The 22,469-nt window shown below is 40.0% G+C and overlaps 1 protein-coding gene across 31 annotated transcripts in view; it reads left to right on the top strand.

The window, feature by feature from the left end:
• The window catches only part of NEB (nebulin), a 218,680-nt gene that overhangs the window by 83,298 nt on the left and 112,913 nt on the right, over positions 1-22,469 (top strand). For 25 of the 31 annotated variants that reach the window (XM_043488007.1, XM_043488010.1, XM_043488012.1 and 22 more), the window contains 14 exons: positions 1,104-1,415; positions 1,702-1,905; positions 2,370-2,474; positions 5,576-5,683; positions 7,300-7,611; positions 9,653-9,856; positions 10,195-10,299; positions 11,770-11,877; positions 13,664-13,975; positions 14,262-14,465; positions 14,930-15,034; positions 18,137-18,244; positions 19,861-20,172; positions 22,214-22,417. The exons of 1 other annotated variant lie outside the window; for it this stretch is intronic. In XM_043488007.1, the coding sequence (XP_043343942.1) occupies positions 1,104-1,415; positions 1,702-1,905; positions 2,370-2,474; positions 5,576-5,683; positions 7,300-7,611; positions 9,653-9,856; positions 10,195-10,299; positions 11,770-11,877; positions 13,664-13,975; positions 14,262-14,465; positions 14,930-15,034; positions 18,137-18,244; positions 19,861-20,172; positions 22,214-22,417 (2,703 nt within the window). The remainder of the gene's footprint in view (positions 1-1,103; positions 1,416-1,701; positions 1,906-2,369; positions 2,475-5,575; positions 5,684-7,299; positions 7,612-9,652; positions 9,857-10,194; positions 10,300-11,769; positions 11,878-13,663; positions 13,976-14,261; positions 14,466-14,929; positions 15,035-18,136; positions 18,245-19,860; positions 20,173-22,213; positions 22,418-22,469) is intronic. 5 more of the 31 variants (XM_043488003.1, XM_043488005.1, XM_043488006.1 and 2 more) reach the window with 5 other exon arrangements.

The raw sequence follows: 22,469 nt of genomic DNA, 5'->3' as shown, positions 1-22,469 counted from the left end.
ACATGACTTAGCGACTACACGTCAGCAAAAAACAATATGACATATATGCAGCTGAACTCATCATAGGACCCCTTCTTAACCCAGGCATTTACTGTGAACCAGTAAACCTACGAGATTCTGAAGGAATGGAACACATTATTCTGTTTATAGTCCAACCATTCACGTGAATCCTATGTTTATCTCTGCATCCTGTGATTGGCTGTGGATATTTATTGGATATTTATTTACTTTAAAAGATGGATTTGCTTACATTCATAGAAATGTTTATCTTTCTATTTCTATTGTCTGTGAAGTCAAAAGCATATTTTCCCTTTATATCCAAAATATGGGAAGTAGCTGTCATACTTTTTTAAAAAAAGTTCAACAGTCACAGAAGGATTAAAAGTATTATAATATAATACAATATAGTGGAATACCTGCTGCCATTAAGATTCATGTTTGTAGGGAATATATGGGCTTGCCTGATGGCTCAAGCAGTAAAGAATCTGCCTACAATGCAGGAGACACAGGAGACATGGGTTTGATCTCTGGGATAGGATGATGCCCTGAAGGAGGAAATGGCTGACTACTCCAGTATTCTTTCCTGGAAAATCTCATGGACTGAGGAGTCTGGTGGTGTATAGTCCATGGGGTCACAAAGGGTTGGACACATACAAGGGAACTGCTTAAATAATAAATGAGCAGACACAAACCCATCTACAATATGACCCCATTCTAATTTTATTAATATACTGTCTCTCTGACATGCACACACACACCCACAAAAAGTCATTTTCATCAGCAGTTATCACTAAATTGCAGAATGTCTTAATTTCTATTTTCTTTTTGTATACATATATATAAGCTTTATTCTTTCTATGGTTTATAAGAGGCAGATGCACATATTATATATTCGGGAGTGGTGGTTTAGTCACTAAGTCATGTTGGACTCTTGTGACCCCATGGACTATAGTCTGCCAGGCTCATCTGTCCGTGGAGTTTTCCAGGCAAGAAATATTCAGGGGGAAAGCATTTTTAATGAATAGGAAAATCTGAGCCTAGTAATCTTTGTACTTTGTACTATAAGTTATACTAGGTGACTATCAGTAATTTTCTTCTTCTAGTTCAAGTACAAAGAAGGCTATCGTAAGCAGCTTGGCCATCACATTGGAGCCCGAGCCATACATGACGATCCAAAGATGATGTGGTCCATGCACGTGGCCAAGATCCAGAGTGACCGGGAGTACAAGAAGGACTTTGAGAAGTGGAAGACCAAGTTCAGCAGCCCAGTGGACATGCTGGGGGTGGTGCTGGCCAAGAAGTGCCAGACCTTGGTCAGTGACATAGACTACAAGAACTACCTGCACCAGTGGACGTGCCTGCCCGACCAGAGTGATGTCATCCATGCTCGGCAGGCCTATGACCTCCAGAGTGACGTGAGTACTGAGGATCATAATGACATGCAAAGGTGGGAAATCAGTGAATTAACATCTGTTGGATAAGTGGCACCAACCTCTCCAGCCCCTGAAAGTGGGGGGGAAACATTTCTTCTTTTCCTGTGAGTGTTCAATGTCAAACCCTCCAGACCACAAAGGAATATTGTCTGATACCCTGTCTGTCCACCAAACTACATTTTCAAAAGTGTTCTTACTTTATTTCATGTCCTGTTGATGAAAATGTTTTCCCAAACCAGAGATAAATACTTACTATTTGTATTAACAGAATTTGTACAAGTCAGATCTCCAATGGCTAAGAGGCATCGGCTGGGTTCCCATTGGCTCTTTAGATGTGGAAAAATGCAAGAGGGCGAGTGAGATTTTGAGTGATAAAATCTATCGCCAGCCTCCAGACAAATTCAAATTTACTAGTGTGACTGATTCTCTGGAACAAGTGTTGGCCAAGAACAACGCCATCAATATGAACAAGGTGAGGCTTCAAAATTCAGAGAGTCATTACTCCTAAAGCTGGACCAAAGGAGAAGAAGCATGATCAAGAAAAGAAAGAAATAGAGAATTGAGCAACAAAAGATATGTCTGTCTCTCTCTCTATATATATACCTATCCATATCTAATATCTATGCCATTTACATTTTAACATTTACTTCAGTAGTTATTTCATGATTTTGATAAAATGGCACATTTTTATGGAAAATCATCTCTGCATAAGATATTCTAAATCTCCTTTTGTTAACATACAATTTTGAGTATCAGAAGACATTCATACATATCTGTTCTACTATGAACTGATTACTTGAAGATATGTATAAACTAATATGTATAAAATGCATAACCTCTTGTTATCTTTGTTTCTAAAGTTCTTGTGGCCCTGAAATTTCTATTAAATATACACTGAATTATTTTCCTGATGACATTTTGTATTTTCCTTCCTAGCGTCTGTACACAGAAGCCTGGGACAAAGACAAGACCCAGGTCCACATCATGCCAGACACACCAGAAATTACGTTGGCAAGAATGAACAAAATCAACTACAGTGAGGTGGGAGCAGATGCTAGTTCTATGACATTTGCATGGCGTTTCATATTTCAATTAATCTGTTCCATGGTGATATAATACTAAATGACCAATTTGTAAAGAATGCCATTTCTTGCTCCATGTGAGTACCAACTCTTGCATTTCTCAATAACCATCCTAAGCATCAGTCTTGAAGTAGCACAAATTACCATTTAGGCAGTGTAAATTTTAAGAACTGATAATTAAAGCAGTAACCAGAAGATTAACTAGACTTTCTTCTTTTATTCATTTAAGTTAGGAAATTGGCACTATACCAAAATACATTTATCTCTTCCTTATCAGGAGACATAAGAGATGCAGGTTCGATCCCTGGGTCAGGAAGATTCCCTGGAGGGAGGGCATGGCAACCCACTCCAGTATTCTTGCCTGGAGATTCCCATGGACAGAGGAGCCTGGCGGGCTACAGTCCATAGATTCGCAAAGAGTCAGACAAGGCTGAAGTGACTTGGCACATAGCACATATGTTACTTAACTGTGCTAAACCTATTTTCCACACATGCTTTATTTTTCCTAAATTATAGTTTAGGGTCAAAATTTACAATTTTTATAAGGTTTAAGTCAAGGATTAAAATCACAGTACAATCAAATAACTGAGGGACAGAGGAGACCTATCAATATACACATTAGCAAGCCCATTTCCTATTTGTTTTCTGTGAGCATAGAGTTGCCCCATATCAGAACCATAGATTTTTTTTAATTGAAGTATAATTGCTTTATAGCATTGTGTTAGTTTCTGCTGTACCACAAAGTGAATCAGCTATGTGTATACATACATCCCCTCTCCTTGAACCTCCCTCCCACCACCACCTCCCCACCTGTCTAGGTCATTGCAGAGCACGAGCTGAGCTCCCTGTGTTATGCAGCAGCTTCCCACTAGCTAGCTATTTTTACACGTGGTAACAAAAAGTGTATCTGTGTCAATGCTACTCTCTTAATTACCACAGATGTTTAGGCCGAGAGGTCAGCCTCTGCTCTTAGGGCAGGAGTCCTCACCCAATAAGCCATTATCCTGCCTTAGCTTAAGTGTTCTCAGTGACAGGATGCTTGCCTCAAAAATCAACCCATTTGTTCCAGCAGTTCCTTTACAAAATGCTTATCATGTATTGGGTCAATGGTTTCTCTCTGCAGACCCACATAATCCTCTAAGACCATAGTCTGTGCCCGCCCCACAGAGATGGGGTTGCTACTGTGTGCCTCCCCACCAACTCACCCCATGTTCTCTTTCTAATCTAAACATCCCCACTGTCCCTCCGTTTTCCACCTGGAAAGTGGGTTTAACATTATAATAGTACTCTTCTCAGAGTTGTTGTAAGTTCCTGGACATTCCTCACCTGACATCCCTGCTAGAATGTGACTCTTAGAACCGAACACAGTCCTGCAGGTGAGGAATGACTAGATTACCGTTGACTTTGCATTTCCTCTTCCGGACATTTGCCCTCCATTTCTTCACCCTGTGCCTTAGGAGTCCTTGGTGACTATGTCACTGCTGGTGCAGATGGGACTTGGGGTCGACCAGAACCCTAACACAACTTATATCGTCTTAAACTCGACTTCTTCTATCTTGTATTTATCCATTTGGCGACTTACATTTATATCTCGGCAATTTCTTCTTCTTAGAATGAGCCTATTGATTTAAGCCTAGGGAGATTTTTGTGAATCCAAGAGTCTGTCCACTGATGTATTAGTTCTTTCTCCCAGCTTTGTGCTACTTGCCAGGAAAATATTCTTTCTTTGACAGCCTGTTTTAACATGTATTCCTCTTCTGCAGAATATAACTGAGAGAATTTAAATTAATTTGTCACCAACTTAAGTCATTTTATTTTTTGGGGGTACAAACTATATTTTTAATGCTTATATAACTAACTCTAAATTGTCATCCCAAACTAAAAACATCAAGTGCCACTCTCAAAAAGAAGGGAGTTTTCAACTCAACTTGCAGTATAGGTCCCATAATGCTACAGGAAAGTACATGCTAAATGAACAAGTGTTTTAAGCGGCAAAGGGCCCCTGAAACTAGCCACTCAGCATTTTTGGAATTGTCAGCTCTGTCTTTACTGCAAAAGCTCAGAGCTGCTGTATGTTGCAGTTGGTTCAAAGAGGCCCAGGATGAATGCCCTGAACTGAGGGCCTCACCTGCCTGGTCTGCTTTCTCTGACTTTTCTCTATTAGCTTAGTTCAATTCTGTTGTGTTTCTTTCTCATTTAGGACAGGAAGATAAAATGCAAATTTGATGTCATTCTCCCTCAAATATTGTTGTGGGTTTCCCATTTTGTATAGAGTTAAGCACAAACTTATCGCCAGGCCTTCACAGCCCAACTCCTGACTTTTTTCAGCCCTGTGTGGCCATTTCCTCCGCCTGATGCTGCCCCCACCTCCTTTGACATCCCCCGTACTTTGATTCACACGAGTCCCTGTGACCTTGACCTCCATCTCAGTCTATTGAAACCACATTTATCACTCAAGGTACAATGCAAAGATTACTCCCACTGCAGAAAACTTCCTGACCTTTGAATTCGGAACCAATTTCTCCTTCCTGGAGTTTGTTCTAATAATATGGCTAAAGCACCATTTGTAGTTTGACTTCTTGGCAGCTTGTTCCACATCAGTCTTTCCATCAGGTCTCCGGCAACCTTGAAAGCGAGAGAGGTTATATTCATCTTTGGCTTTCAAGTACCAAGCCCTGCCACAGCACAGAGTTGGTGCAGAATAAATCTAGATTGAATTAGTTTTCCTCCTGTCCACTTTTGCCACCTAGACCCATTCGTTTCACCTTTCCAAAACTGATTCATTGTTAAAACTCAAAATTTTAAAATAATGAATAATACCTCTATATATAGTAAATGTAACATAACTTTAAAAATGAAAAACAAAGGTACCATGTTCCACATAGGTATCATTTTTAAGACTCAACTTTGCCAAAAAAATCACAAAGCATAGGACTCTCAACAGTGAGATGATTTCAGGCACCTACCTGTGTAGAACTTAGTGAATTGTCTTAGTTCTCTGTTAATATTTGGATATGAATGTCAACATCTAACTGATTTTTTTTTCCTGCTCAAATTTAGAGTCTGTACAAACTCGCCCATGAAGAGGCAAAGAAGAAAGGCTATGACTTGCGAAGCGATGCCATCCCAATTGTAGCAGCCAAGGCCTCCAGGGACATCATCAGTGACGTGAGTTGTCAGTTTTACTGCAAGTATGTGGTCAGCCTGAAGGGACATTTTCACTGAACAAAATCTTTGAAAAGAACTTTCCTGGCCCTTTGGAAATAAAGCCTGATGTATTTGTGTAGGATTTTTCTAAAATCTAGCTTTGAGGGAAATGAAAAAGTGAATGTTTATTAAATTTTTATAACTGTTAAGACACAGTAGCTACAGTGAAAGCTGACCCACCAAGAACAGAGAAAGGTCCGTTCATGTGGAATTTGTTAGAGTGTAGCTGCAGGCTTGGAGGTTCTTATATATTGTCACAGTGCTGATGGAAAGAGTGACTCATAAACTTAAGTTCTCCCAGTGAGAATCATGGCCTGGCTTTATATAGCATTTGAACTCAAAAAATGCATATGACACATCATTACAATTCACCCTTATACGACCATGAGAAGAGAGTCGATCAGTACCAGACTAGCCCAAGCTTGCACCCTTAACACCAGCACCTGGCTTGTGGCTTGTACCTTACAGGATAAAACCATCATCCTTCCCTGGTACCTCAGGGGATTCTTGGAGAACAGACCACTGCTCTAAAATTCAAGGTCCACTATTTGGGAATATGGTAATACACTGTGTTTTATGTAGGAAGATCATATTAGTGACTCACTTTAGTTTACATACGTTGGGCCTTTCCTACAAGTGGATTAATACAAATAATAATAGATACCAAAATAATGATAACCAAAAGCACTGAGAAATCTGTGCTAAGAGTATTACATGCATTATGTCACTTATTTTTCATAATCACCCTAGGATGTAAGTGTTGTGATTATCCCTGTTTTGTGGATTGCTTAAGCAACTTGTCTAAAATCAAACTCTTAGTCGGTGGTGGAGTTGAAACTCTAGTCCATCTCATTCCTCCCCACTGTACTTTATTGCCTCTGTTGACTCATTTATACTTCCTCACTCAGTTATCTCTGTGACTAGAAACATGTATTTTGGATAATTAACTTGGATTCTAGGACGATGTCATTGGCCATGGAATAATAAAAACACTGTTAGTCCATGAGAGATGAGAACCTATGACTTGATTAGGAATGTGCTCTAACCAGCTGGGCTGCTACATCAGCTCCCTTAGTTGAATCAGTTTGCAAAATGATGCCAAATTTGCCACGATCACTGAATGTCTGAATCCATTATGAAATGTTAAATTCTTTTCTGTTGCTGCTGCAGGTAGTCCTTGACCTTGACTTTATCCTCAGAGAAATCAGACAATCATTTTACTACTTATTAAACCCATCTTGTCACTGAGCACATCTCTTTTCTGATATGCTTTTAGTGTCTAACCCATTTCTCCAAGTTCCTTGGTCCAAATGGCCTCTCCACTGGGTGCACGTCCTGCCTCTGGAACTATTCATTATTACTTGGCTGTAGGTGATTTGGGGTATACACTACAATCATATAAATTCCATCTATTTTATTCCCACTATAAGCTTCTAGAGGAAAGGTAGGCTACTGCCTTGAGTTAGTACTTATTAGCAAAAGCCAGCTTACAACTGTATATAAGCAAGATGATTTGTACAGACTTGTGACCTCTAAAGGCTTCTAATGAAAATCTGATTTGTGCATTTTCATTTCAGTACAAATACAAAGATGGTTACCGCAAGCAGCTTGGCCACCACATTGGAGCCCGGGACATCAAAGATGACCCCAAGATGATGTGGTCCATGCATGTGGCCAAGATCCAGAGTGACCGGGAGTACAAGAAGGACTTTGAGAAGTGGAAGACCAAGTTCAGCAGCCCAGTGGACATGCTGGGGCTGGTGCTGGCCAAGAAGTGCCAGACCTTGGTCAGTGACATAGACTACAAGAACTACCTGCACCAGTGGACGTGCCTGCCCGATCAGAGCGATGTCATCCATGCTCGGCAGGCCTATGACCTCCAGAGTGATGTGAGTACAGTGTCTATAGCAGAGCTGTGTGCAGAAGGAGCTTGAACCATATGAAAGCTATCCTTTGTAAACAACTCACTGGGCTACTCAAGCTAGGATTTCTTATTTAGTGAATGAGATGTGAATCAGAAAATAGTTTTACTGTTTAATTATGGATACATTACTAGGTTTTATAAGGAAGTGAAGTTTACCGACCGGACTTGGTCTTATAAAAATAAAACTGGAATTAAGCATTGTTGGAATTCCAGGTCTACCACAAGGAGACCTTTGGGGGAACGAACACATTTTGTTTTTAAAAAAATTACTCAAGAATTTATTTTTAGCTTCCTTGGAAAACAATTAAGTTTTTCATTAGTAGAATACTGCTGCAAGATTCCTTGTTATTCTTATGAAATAAGAGAAGTCACTGAGTCTGGATGCTATTGGGTCATTTCCCTGGCACTTTCTCTTCTCAGCAGGGCTCTCTGTGGAACAGTCACAAGGTAATGACAGAACCTAGTACCTATTCGAAGCAGAGGCACATCTCAAATCTGGATGTGAGAAGCGCATTTTTTGCAGCATATGTTTTATAGATGTTTGAAGGAATTATTAAGCATTAGAGGACTTTGAAGAATAACATGAATTAACAATAATTAGTCATTAAATTGTTGTTCCTAGAAATTGTGTGGCCTACCTGTGGCAACTTCCACATCTGTTCTGTAGCCTTCCACAAGATGCAGGGCCCTGTGTTTTACAAAGAAGGCTTTGCCTGCACAAGGAAGGTAGTTAAAAACGGTTAACGTCACCCGTGGAGTGACTGCATTGACAGACCACTTGGCTGCATTTGTCAGGTGCCCTTTTGAGATCCCCTCCTTCTCATAGTCACATATTCTTAACAATGTGGGAAGCACATGAAAGTTAAGCAATCCAATAATGTAAAATGTTATTGTTTTCATTCTTGCTGTTATTTAAGGGGTAGTAACTACTCAGCATAAAGCAATTCCAACAGCCTTTTAGTCTAGACAGTAAAAGAGCCATGTGTATGCTCTACTTAGAATGCCGTTCCAGGTAAAAATCCTTCAAAAGAGCTGGGCAAGGTCCAATTCCACCACTGTGAAGTAGTTATGAAAACCTACTAAGGACATGAAAGTCTTTAGCAGAAAAAATTACTTAAAGTGTCAAATAAAGACATGGAAAAACAATTCTGGAAAAGAGTCCACGCTTCCCATCCTGAGAATTTGGTGAAGAGCCGGGTTGCGGACCAATAAGATGATCATTTTTTAGTCCTGAATCTTGACCAGTGTTAAAATAGCCAAAGGTCTGCCTCTAGGCTTCAGGGGTTCTTTGTCATTATTGTTCTGTTTTGTTTTCTGGCCACATGTGGAATCTTAGTTCTCTGAGCAGGGATTGAACCCAAGCGCCCTACATTGGGAGCGCTGTCTTAACCATCGCCAGGAAAGTCCTGTCATTATATTTTAACTTCTTTTCTTGTTGCGTAGAAAAAAGAGCATTACAGATATTTTTGAAATATAAGAAAAAACACATAGAAGGCAATAATAATCCAACCACTGTAAAAGCCCTCTCCTGCTCATGTAATACACATTTTGTTTTCTGTGCTATTTTTTTGTTAGCATCATATTAAGGATGTTTCTACAAGTCATTGATATTCTTTAAAATATGGCTTTTAATAGCTTCAGAGTGTTTCGTTTGACTAGACCTAACATTTATTTACTGAAAGCCTGTAGCTGGATGTCTCCATGGTTTCTTTTTCTCTGGGTTAGCTTCTTTTCCTCTTGTCACAGAGTGAACACCCACTGAACTGGCTGACAGAAGATACTCATTTCAATTACTCCTGTCCTAACAACCTGAAATATTTGATCATTTTTTGTTACTTTTCTGGGTCATTTTTGAACATACTTCCTCTGCTGGTCTGCCTAATACAACGAGCCTGCTTTCTATAAAAGCAACAACCAGAATCGTACTTTATTATTTATTCTATTTGCACGTTGACCCTAAATTTTTCAGTCTTGCTAAAGAGTTCCTGCCTTTTTCCTCCTCACAGAATGTTTACAAGTCTGATCTCCAGTGGCTGAAGGGCATTGGCTGGGTCCCCATTGGGTCTGTGGAAGTGGTCAAGTGCAAGAGAGCTGCAGAGATACTGAGTGATAACATCTACCGCCAGCCTCCAGACACGCTGAAATTCACCAGCGTGCCTGACTCCCTGGAACAGGTGCTGGCCAAGAACAACGCCATCAACATGAACAAGGTGAGCTCCAGCTGCCTCAAGCTTCTCCAAGATGCAAAAAGAGGTTCTGAGACGTTAATCACTAGTGGAGTTAAAATTGTCCATGCAAGTGTGGGGTCATGTTTACCTCCTAAATGACATACTTGAAATCCTCTAAGTAATTTCTGTTATCCTCAGCTGTGACCCTGATAACCATCATTAAGATTCAAACCTCAGTTGAATACTCTATATCTTAGTCTGATTTATTTTTTCCTAATTAGGTCAATAACATTCCTGCTCTAATTGACTTTTTGTAATTCTGTTTCAAATGGTCTTCTATCAACATGTTCTTTCTTTCCTATCAACATATTCTTTGATAGCGCTTATACACAGAGGCCTGGGACAAAGACAAGACTCAAGTTCATATAATGCCTGATACCCCGGAGATCATGCTGGCAAGGCAGAACAAACTCAACTACAGTGAGGTAGGGGCAAAAGCGTGTGGGGCCATACTTGTGGTTGTCATTGTAGTTTGTTTTCTACACTTACTTTTATGAAGAATCTTGGATCTCAGCCGTCCTGGTGGGTATAGCTCTGTGATATGAACACTCAGCCCATCCAACCTTTCATCTCTAGTTGAATATCATATGCTATAGGATTCCAGGAGCAAACTGAAGTCACATTATCTTTTCCATTTATGGTCTTTACTGGTGTGAGTCAGTGCAACTGGAGAGTATTTTTGGCATTTCCAAGAGTAGTATGACCAGATGTAACACTGATTTATTATTTATATGAAAACATTATTTGCTGTTTATTTGACATTCAAGTTCAGCTGGGCATGCTATCTTCCTGTTTGTTAAATCTGGCAACCCAACCAAGGGGGCCTCTAATAATATGTACCCCTTTCCCACCTGGATCCTGAGTGGAATTGAGAAGGAAAGCAAAGCAATGAAACTAGAAGTCAAAATCTCACATCTTTTATTACTAAAGTTAGGTTCAAGGACACGTTTGTATGAGAGCCAAATGAACTTGGTAAGTGAACCCCAGAATTAGGTTCCCCATTCAGGTATTGGCTATGCTGGAGCAGGAGAGTCAGTTCCACTTCCCTTGGGGGTGAGTCCTGCTTAGAGCACAGAGCTATGCAGAGGAGGGCACTGGGCATATTTTCCTAAAGGGAGCAGGTCAGAGTTGAGCTGGGCCTGCCCTGCTGTCCCTTCCTCACCAACTGGACACATCAGGAAGTCGCTGCAGCTCTCCAGGGCAGAAATGAAATAATCAAGCTCCTTTCATAGAAAGAGAACCTTAGGCATGAGAAAAAAGTACTCTCCGTTGACAAGGCTGATTACTATTTTTTAAAGTAAAATGCAGTTTTATAGGTGCATGTTTTACTAATATGAGGCAGCCAAAAGTTAGAATCTTAAAGTTGTGATCATCCTCAAGTTAACTTTAAGTTATGCTTTGATTGTTTCCTCATTTGTTTTTTAAATATTATAAAATATCTCATGATTATCAAAATTTTTTAATAACAAGTGAAAAAGAGTATATAAATGTTATTTTTTATCAAATGAGTAATATTAAACATATTGTCCTACAGGTTTCTTTTCACTTAAGATGTATAAATTGATGCTTTGTCCATCAATCTACATCACTAAATTATATTAATCTATGTTGATATACATATGTCATATAACCTACATATTATATATGTATTAATCTATAATGATACAAATAATAGATTATTCTATGTTAATACTCATTGATATGTTTCATTTGTTTCTTATGCTACAGAGTTTTTTGGTAAAATATAATTTATTTACTTTCCAATATTGCTAGGAAGTTGTTTCCAGAGACTTTCCTTTTTTAAATTTTGTGATAGGTCACTTGATAAACTCCAGATTGTTGCCGTCAAATCTTTCACAGTCAAACCTGTTTTAACTCTGACTTTCCTCCTATAGACTCTGTACAAACTCGCCAACGAAGAGGCAAAGAAGAAAGGCTACGACTTGCGAAGCGATGCCATCCCGATCGTGGCAGCCAAGGCCTCCAGGGACATCATCAGTGATGTGAGTACCAATACTCCATGGACATACAGATACACGTGACTGGATGGGGTGGGAAGGCAGAATCAGAAGTCAGAAGAAGCACGGTTCTTCTGGGTGTCCGTTAAAGCACATTTATTGTGCTTCTAATGGAGCCTTTCATTTGTAAAGCCCTTTAATAATTTAACTCCAAAAGATTTTAGTATTCAGGCCCCATAGGCAGAGCGAGTATCCTAAACTTCAGTTAAAAAAAAAAAAAAAGAATTTGAATCTCCATTTGTTTGTATCTTTTTGCCCTTTCATACTGTGACCAACCTAGATAGCATATTACAAAGCAGAGACGTTACTTTGCCGACAAAGTTCCGTCTAGTCAAAGCTATGGTTTTTTCAATAGTCGTGTATGGATATGAGAGTTGGACTATAAAGAAAGCTGAGCGCCGAAGAACTGATGCTTTTGAACTGTGGTGTTGGAGAAGACTCTTGAGAGTCCTTTGGACTGCAAGGATATCCAACCAGTCCATCCTAAAGGAGATCAGTCCTGGATATTCATTGGAAGGACTGATGCTAAAGCTGAAACTCCAATACTTTGGCCACCTGATGAGAACTGACTCATTGGAAAAGACCCTGATGCTGGGCAAGATTGAAAGTGGGAGGAGATGGGGATGACAGAGGATGAGATGGTTGAATGGCATCACCGACTCAATAGACATGAGTTTGAGTAAGCTCCAGGAGTTGGTGATGGACAGGGAAGCCTGGCATGCTGCAGTCCATGGGATTGCAAAGAGATGGACACAACTGAGTGACTGAACTGAACTTGTTCGTATCCATAATTATGAGGCATTCATCTGCATATTTAGAGCACACAGAAATAAGAAGATGACAGGAAAAAAGCTGGAAAAAAAACATGGCTACATGTATTGGGTCAATATAAGAAAAAGATCCGGTACAGACAGGTTTAGGAAAGTTTGCCTTTCCCCAAACCTGCTCTGGATTTTTGCCAACCCTTTCTTTGAAAAACTACCTCAAGTGCTTCCTTTTGAATTATTTTTAAATGTAAAAGGAGTTTTATGACATCCTGAACCAACAATATAGTGAGCCTGATTTCTCTTTCTGCTGTCTCTGAAAGAAGTGCCTTTGGTGGAGAATTTAGACTTCTGTAAATATATGCTAGGATTTGTGTGATGTTGTTCCCTAAAGTGGACAGAAGATAATCCACAATCAGCTCTTACCACCACCAACAACAAACCACTTTCTTGTAGTCATATAATCTATTTTTCCCCCTCAAGGAATCCCAACAAACCTCACCCAAATTTCATCTTCAGTAGACCAGGTACGAAAGGATGGAAACACAAGCCAGTCTGTTTCGGGAGTTCTGTCCCTCAGTGAAAGTCAGCGGAGCCTCATTTGGGGGGGATGCAGAGGGCTGAGGGTGAAATGGTTCCTGCGCACTTAGGAGTAGCATTCTCAAAATCACGTGTAAAACTTCTGGGTTAATGATTTCACTGGCCCAAGATAAAAAAAAGGGAAAAAAAGGCATATTAACTCCAGTTGATTTTCTGAAAAGTGTTGCTGCCTTTATTTCCGGAGATTTAACATCTGCAAACCACAGAACTATGTCGTTTGGCCTGCTTCCCATTACAGTACTGCTGTGAAAACTAGTCAGAGTTTAGGATGAGGAGATAAGTTGATATTCAGATGATTCATTTCTCTACAAGAATTACCAATTTTAAAATAGCAGAGTTTTATATTAATAAAACTTTTAGCCCTTTTCATTCATTTTTATTTTTTTAAACGACTACTTTTATTTCAGTATAAATACAAAGATGGTTACCGCAAGCAGCTTGGCCACCACATTGGAGCCCGAGACATACATGACGATCCAAAGATGATGTGGTCCATGCACGTGGCCAAGATCCAGAGTGACCGGGAGTACAAGAAGGACTTTGAGAAGTGGAAGACCAAGTTCAGCAGCCCAGTGGACATGCTGGGGGTGGTGCTGGCCAAGAAGTGCCAGACCTTGGTCAGTGACATAGACTACAAGAACTACCTGCACCAGTGGACGTGCCTGCCCGACCAGAGTGATGTCATCCATGCTCGGCAGGCCTATGACCTCCAGAGTGACGTGAGTACTGAGGATCATAATGACATGCAAAGGTGGGAAATCAGTGAATTAACATCTGTTGGATAAGTGGCACCAACCTCTCCAGCCCCTGAAAGTGGGGGGGAAACATTTCTTCTTTTCCTGTGAGTGTTCAATGTCAAACCCTCCAGACCACAAAGGAATATTGTCTGATACCCTGTCTGTCCACCAAACTACATTTTCAAAAGTGTTCTTACTTTATTTCATGTCCTGTTGATGAAAATGTTTTCCCAAACCAGAGATAAATACTTACTATTTGTATTAACAGAATTTGTACAAGTCAGATCTCCAATGGCTAAGAGGCATCGGCTGGGTTCCCATTGGCTCTTTAGATGTGGAAAAATGCAAGAGGGCGAGTGAGATTTTGAGTGATAAAATCTATCGCCAGCCTCCAGACAAATTCAAATTTACTAGTGTGACTGATTCTCTGGAACAAGTGTTGGCCAAGAACAACGCCATCAATATGAACAAGGTGAGGCTTCAAAATTCAGAGAGTCATTACTCCTAAAGCTGGACCAAAGGAGAAGAAGCATGATCAAGAAAAGAAAGAAATAGAGAATTGAGCAACAAAAGATATGTCTGTCTCTCTCTCTATATATATACCTATCCATATCTAATATCTATGCCATTTACATTTTAACATTTACTTCAGTAGTTATTTCATGATTTTGATAAAATGGCACATTTTTATGGAAAATCATCTCTGCATAAGATATTCTAAATCTCCTTTTGTTAACATACAATTTTGAGTATCAGAAGACATTCATACATATCTGTTCTACTATGAACTGATTACTTGAAGATATGTATAAACTAATATGTATAAAATGCATAACCTCTTGTTATCTTTGTTTCTAAAGTTCTTGTGGCCCTGAAATTTCTATTAAATATACACTGAATTATTTTCCTGATGACATTTTGTATTTTCCTTCCTAGCGTCTGTACACAGAAGCCTGGGACAAAGACAAGACCCAGGTCCACATCATGCCAGACACACCAGAAATTACGTTGGCAAGAATGAACAAAATCAACTACAGTGAGGTGGGAGCAGATGCTAGTTCTATGACATTTGCATGGCGTTTCATATTTCAATTAATCTGTTCCATGGTGATATAATACTAAATGACCAATTTGTAAAGAATGCCATTTCTTGCTCCATGTGAGTACCAACTCTTGCATTTCTCAATAACCATCCTAAGCATCAGTCTTGAAGTAGCACAAATTACCATTTAGGCAGTGTAAATTTTAAGAACTGATAATTAAAGCAGTAACCAGAAGATTAACTAGACTTTCTTCTTTTATTCATTTAAGTTAGGAAATTGGCACTATACCAAAATACATTTATCTCTTCCTTATCAGGAGACATAAGAGATGCAGGTTCGATCCCTGGGTCAGGAAGATTCCCTGGAGGGAGGGCATGGCAACCCACTCCAGTATTCTTGCCTGGAGATTCCCATGGACAGAGGAGCCTGGCGGGCTACAGTCCATAGATTCGCAAAGAGTCAGACAAGGCTGAAGTGACTTGGCACATAGCACATATGTTACTTAACTGTGCTAAACCTATTTTCCACACATGCTTTATTTTTCCTAAATTATAGTTTAGGGTCAAAATTTACAATTTTTATAAGGTTTAAGTCAAGGATTAAAATCACAGTACAATCAAATAACTGAGGGACAGAGGAGACCTATCAATATACACATTAGCAAGCCCATTTCCTATTTGTTTTCTGTGAGCATAGAGTTGCCCCATATCAGAACCATAGATTTTTTTTAATTGAAGTATAATTGCTTTATAGCATTGTGTTAGTTTCTGCTGTACCACAAAGTGAATCAGCTATGTGTATACATACATCCCCTCTCCTTGAACCTCCCTCCCACCACCACCTCCCCACCTGTCTAGGTCATTGCAGAGCACGAGCTGAGCTCCCTGTGTTATGCAGCAGCTTCCCACTAGCTAGCTATTTTTACACGTGGTAACAAAAAGTGTATCTGTGTCAATGCTACTCTCTTAATTACCACAGATGTTTAGGCCGAGAGGTCAGCCTCTGCTCTTAGGGCAGGAGTCCTCACCCAATAAGCCATTATCCTGCCTTAGCTTAAGTGTTCTCAGTGACAGGATGCTTGCCTCAAAAATCAACCCATTTGTTCCAGCAGTTCCTTTACAAAATGCTTATCATGTATTGGGTCAATGGTTTCTCTCTGCAGACCCACATAATCCTCTAAGACCATAGTCTGTGCCCGCCCCACAGAGATGGGGTTGCTACTGTGTGCCTCCCCACCAACTCACCCCATGTTCTCTTTCTAATCTAAACATCCCCACTGTCCCTCCGTTTTCCACCTGGAAAGTGGGTTTAACATTATAATAGTACTCTTCTCAGAGTTGTTGTAAGTTCCTGGACATTCCTCACCTGACATCCCTGCTAGAATGTGACTCTTAGAACCGAACACAGTCCTGCAGGTGAGGAATGACTAGATTACCGTTGACTTTGCATTTCCTCTTCCGGACATTTGCCCTCCATTTCTTCACCCTGTGCCTTAGGAGTCCTTGGTGACTATGTCACTGCTGGTGCAGATGGGACTTGGGGTCGACCAGAACCCTAACACAACTTATATCGTCTTAAACTCGACTTCTTCTATCTTGTATTTATCCATTTGGCGACTTACATTTATATCTCGGCAATTTCTTCTTCTTAGAATGAGCCTATTGATTTAAGCCTAGGGAGATTTTTGTGAATCCAAGAGTCTGTCCACTGATGTATTAGTTCTTTCTCCCAGCTTTGTGCTACTTGCCAGGAAAATATTCTTTCTTTGACAGCCTGTTTTAACATGTATTCCTCTTCTGCAGAATATAACTGAGAGAATTTAAATTAATTTGTCACCAACTTAAGTCATTTTATTTTTTGGGGGTACAAACTATATTTTTAATGCTTATATAACTAACTCTAAATTGTCATCCCAAACTAAAAACATCAAGTGCCACTCTCAAAAAGAAGGGAGTTTTCAACTCAACTTGCAGTATAGGTCCCATAATGCTACAGGAAAGTACATGCTAAATGAACAAGTGTTTTAAGCGGCAAAGGGCCCCTGAAACTAGCCACTCAGCATTTTTGGAATTGTCAGCTCTGTCTTTACTGCAAAAGCTCAGAGCTGCTGTATGTTGCAGTTGGTTCAAAGAGGCCCAGGATGAATGCCCTGAACTGAGGGCCTCACCTGCCTGGTCTGCTTTCTCTGACTTTTCTCTATTAGCTTAGTTCAATTCTGTTGTGTTTCTTTCTCATTTAGGACAGGAAGATAAAATGCAAATTTGATGTCATTCTCCCTCAAATATTGTTGTGGGTTTCCCATTTTGTATAGAGTTAAGCACAAACTTATCGCCAGGCCTTCACAGCCCAACTCCTGACTTTTTTCAGCCCTGTGTGGCCATTTCCTCCGCCTGATGCTGCCCCCACCTCCTTTGACATCCCCCGTACTTTGATTCACACGAGTCCCTGTGACCTTGACCTCCATCTCAGTCTATTGAAACCACATTTATCACTCAAGGTACAATGCAAAGATTACTCCCACTGCAGAAAACTTCCTGACCTTTGAATTCGGAACCAATTTCTCCTTCCTGGAGTTTGTTCTAATAATATGGCTAAAGCACCATTTGTAGTTTGACTTCTTGGCAGCTTGTTCCACATCAGTCTTTCCATCAGGTCTCCGGCAACCTTGAAAGCGAGAGAGGTTATATTCATCTTTGGCTTTCAAGTACCAAGCCCTGCCACAGCACAGAGTTGGTGCAGAATAAATCTAGATTGAATTAGTTTTCCTCCTGTCCACTTTTGCCACCTAGACCCATTCGTTTCACCTTTCCAAAACTGATTCATTGTTAAAACTCAAAATTTTAAAATAATGAATAATACCTCTATATATAGTAAATGTAACATAACTTTAAAAATGAAAAACAAAGGTACCATGTTCCACATAGGTATCATTTTTAAGACTCAACTTTGCCAAAAAAAATCACAAAGCATAGGACTCTCAACAGTGAGATGATTTCAGGCACCTACCTGTGAAGAACTTAGTGAATTGTCTTAGTTCTCTGTTAATATTTGGATATGAATGTCAACATCTAACTGATTTTTTTTTCCTGCTCAAATTTAGAGTCTGTACAAACTCGCCCATGAAGAGGCAAAGAAGAAAGGCTATGACTTGCGAAGCGATGCCATCCCAATTGTAGCAGCCAAGGCCTCCAGGGACATCATCAGTGACGTGAGTTGTCAGTTTTACTGCAAGTATGTGGTCAGCCTGAAGGGACATTTTCACTGAACAAAATCTTTGAAAAGAACTTTCCTGGCCCTTTGGAAATAAAGCCTGATGTATTTGTGTAGGATTTTTCTAAAATCTAGCTTTGAGGGAAATGAAAAAGTGAATGTTTATTAAATTTTTATAACTGTTAAGACACAGTAGCTACAGTGAAAGCTGACCCACCAAGAACAGAGAAAGGTCCGTTCATGTGGAATTTGTTAGAGTGTAGCTGCAGGCTTGGAGGTTCTTATATATTGTCACAGTGCTGATGGAAAGAGTGACTCATAAACTTAAGTTCTCCCAGTGAGAATCATGGCCTGGCTTTATATAGCATTTGAACTCAAAAAATGCATATGACACATCATTACAATTCACCCTTATACGACCATGAGAAGAGAGTCGATCAGTACCAGACTAGCCCAAGCTTGCACCCTTAACACCAGCACCTGGCTTGTGGCTTGTACCTTACAGGATAAAACCATCATCCTTCCCTGGTACCTCAGGGGATTCTTGGAGAACAGACCACTGCTCTAAAATTCAAGGTCCACTATTTGGGAATATGGTAATACACTGTGTTTTATGTAGGAAGATCATATTAGTGACTCACTTTAGTTTACATACGTTGGGCCTTTCCTACAAGTGGATTAATACAAATAATAATAGATACCAAAATAATGATAACCAAAAGCACTGAGAAATCTGTGCTAAGAGTATTACATGCATTATGTCACTTATTTTTCATAATCACCCTAGGATGTAAGTGTTGTGATTATCCCTGTTTTGTGGATTGCTTAAGCAACTTGTCTAAAATCAAACTCTTAGTCGGTGGTGGAGTTGAAACTCTAGTCCATCTCATTCCTCCCCACTGTACTTTATTGCCTCTGTTGACTCATTTATACTTCCTCACTCAGTTATCTCTGTGACTAGAAACATGTATTTTGGATAATTAACTTGGATTCTAGGACGATGTCATTGGCCATGGAATAATAAAAACACTGTTAGTCCATGAGAGATGAGAACCTATGACTTGATTAGGAATGTGCTCTAACCAGCTGGGCTGCTACATCAGCTCCCTTAGTTGAATCAGTTTGCAAAATGATGCCAAATTTGCCACGATCACTGAATGTCTGAATCCATTATGAAATGTTAAATTCTTTTCTGTTGCTGTTGCAGGTAGTCCTTGACCTTGACTTTATCCTCAGAGAAATCAGACAATCATTTTACTACTTATTAAACCCATCTTGTCACTGAGCACATCTCTTTTCTGATATGCTTTTAGTGTCTAACCCATTTCTCCAAGTTCCTTGGTCCAAATGGCCTCTCCACTGGGTGCACGTCCTGCATCTGGAACTATTCATTATTACTTGGCTGTAGGTGATTTGGGGTATACACTACAATCATATAAATTCCATCTATTTTATTCCCACTATAAGCTTCTAGAGGAAAGGTAGGCTACTGCCTTGAGTTAGTACTTATTAGCAAAAGCCAGCTTACAACTGTATATAAGCAAGATGATTTGTACAGACTTGTGACCTCTAAAGGCTTCTAATGAAAATCTGATTTGTGCATTTTCATTTCAGTACAAATACAAAGATGGTTACCGCAAGCAGCTTGGCCACCACATTGGAGCCCGGGACATCAAAGATGACCCCAAGATGATGTGGTCCATGCATGTGGCCAAGATCCAGAGTGACCGGGAGTACAAGAAGGACTTTGAGAAGTGGAAGACCAAGTTCAGCAGCCCAGTGGACATGCTGGGGCTGGTGCTGGCCAAGAAGTGCCAGACCTTGGTCAGTGACATAGACTACAAGAACTACCTGCACCAGTGGACGTGCCTGCCCGATCAGAGCGATGTCATCCATGCTCGGCAGGCCTATGACCTCCAGAGTGATGTGAGTACAGTGTCTATAGCAGAGCTGTGTGCAGAAGGAGCTTGAACCATATGAAAGCTATCCTTTGTAAACAACTCACTGGGCTACTCAAGCTAGGATTTCTTATTTAGTGAATGAGATGTGAATCAGAAAATAGTTTTACTGTTTAATTATGGATACATTACTAGGTTTTATAAGGAAGTGAAGTTTACCGACCGGACTTGGTCTTATAAAAATAAAACTGGAATTAAGCATTGTTGGAATTCCAGGTCTACCACAAGGAGACCTTTGGGGGAACGAACACATTTTGTTTTTAAAAAAATTACTCAAGAATTTATTTTTAGCTTCCTTGGAAAACAATTAAGTTTTTCATTAGTAGAATACTGCTGCAAGATTGCTTGTTATTCTTATGAAATAAGAGAAGTCACTGAGTCTGGATGCTATTGGGTCATTTCCCTGGCACTTTCTCTTCTCAGCAGGGCTCTGTGTGGAACAGTCACAAGGTAATGACAGAACCTAGTACCTATTCGAAGCAGAGGCACATCTCAAATCTGGATGTGAGAAGCGCATTTTTTGCAGCATATGTTTTATAGATGTTTGAAGGAATTATTAAGCATTAGAGGACTTTGAAGAATAACATGAATTAACAATAATTAGTCATTAAATTGTTGTTCCTAGAAATTGTGTGGCCTACCTGTGGCAACTTCCACATCTGTTCTGTAGCCTTCCACAAGATGCAGGGCCCTGTGTTTTACAAAGAAGGCTTTGCCTGCACAAGGAAGGTAGTTAAAAACGGTTAACGTCACCCGTGGAGTGACTGCATTGACAGACCACTTGGCTGCATTTGTCAGGTGCCCTTTTGAGATCCCCTCCTTCTCATAGTCACATATTCTTAACAATGTGGGAAGCACATGAAAGTTAAGCAATCCAATAATGTAAAATGTTATTGTTTTCATTCTTGCTGTTATTTAAGGGGTAGTAACTACTCAGCATAAAGCAATTCCAACAGCCTTTTAGTCTAGACAGTAAAAGAGCCATGTGTATGCTCTACTTAGAATGCCGTTCCAGGTAAAAATCCTTGAAAAGAGCTGGGCAAGGTCCAATTCCACCACTGTGAAGTAGTTATGAAAACCTACTAAGGACATGAAAGTCTTTAGCAGAAAAAATTACTTAAAGTGTCAAATAAAGACATGGAAAAACAATTCTGGAAAAGAGTCCACGCTTCCCATCCTGAGAATTTGGTGAAGAGCCGGGTTGCGGACCAATAAGATGATCATTTTTGAGTCCTGAATCTTGACCAGTGTTAAAATAGCCAAAGGTCTGCCTCTAGGCTTCAGGGGTTCTTTGTCATTATTGTTCTGTTTTGTTTTCTGGCCACATGTGGAATCTTAGTTCTCTGAGCAGGGATTGAACCCAAGCGCCCTACATTGGGAGCGCTGTCTTAACCATCGCCAGGAAAGTCCTGTCATTATATTTTAACTTCTTTTCTTGTTGCGTAGAAAAAAGAGCATTACAGATATTTTTGAAATATAAGAAAAAACACATAGAAGGCAATAATAATCCAACCACTGTAAAAGCCCTCTCCTGCTCATGTAATACACATTTTGTTTTCTGTGCTATTTTTTTGTTAGCATCATATTAAGGATGTTTCTACAAGTCATTGATATTCTTTAAAATATGGCTTTTAATAGCTTCAGAGTGTTTCGTTTGACTAGACCTAACATTTATTTACTGAAAGCCTGTAGCTGGATGTCTCCATGGTTTCTTTTTCTCTGGGTTAGCTTCTTTTCCTCTTGTCACAGAGTGAACACCCACTGAACTGGCTGACAGAAGATACTCATTTCAATTACTCCTGTCCTAACAACCTGAAATATTTGATCATTTTTTGTTACTTTTCTGGGTCATTTTTGAACATACTTCCTCTGCTGGTCTGCCTAATACAACGAGCCTGCTTTCTATAAAAGCAACAACCAGAATCGTACTTTATTATTTATTCTATTTGCACGTTGACCCTAAATTTTTCAGTCTTGCTAAAGAGTTCCTGCCTTTTTCCTCCTCACAGAATGTTTACAAGTCTGATCTCCAGTGGCTGAAGGGCATTGGCTGGGTCCCCATTGGGTCTGTGGAAGTGGTCAAGTGCAAGAGAGCTGCAGAGATACTGAGTGATAACATCTACCGCCAGCCTCCAGACACGCTGAAATTCACCAGCGTGCCTGATTCCCTGGAACAGGTGCTGGCCAAGAACAACGCCATCAACATGAACAAGGTGAGCTCCAGCTGCCTCAAGCTTCTCCAAGATGCAAAAAGAGGTTCTGAGA

This window comes from Cervus canadensis, chromosome 15 (assembly GCF_019320065.1).
Source record: "Cervus canadensis isolate Bull #8, Minnesota chromosome 15, ASM1932006v1, whole genome shotgun sequence".
NCBI lineage: Eukaryota > Metazoa > Chordata > Mammalia > Artiodactyla > Cervidae > Cervus > Cervus canadensis.
Note: the sequence above shows the minus strand (reverse complement) of the source record. Positions and strands in the feature narration are given on the sequence as shown.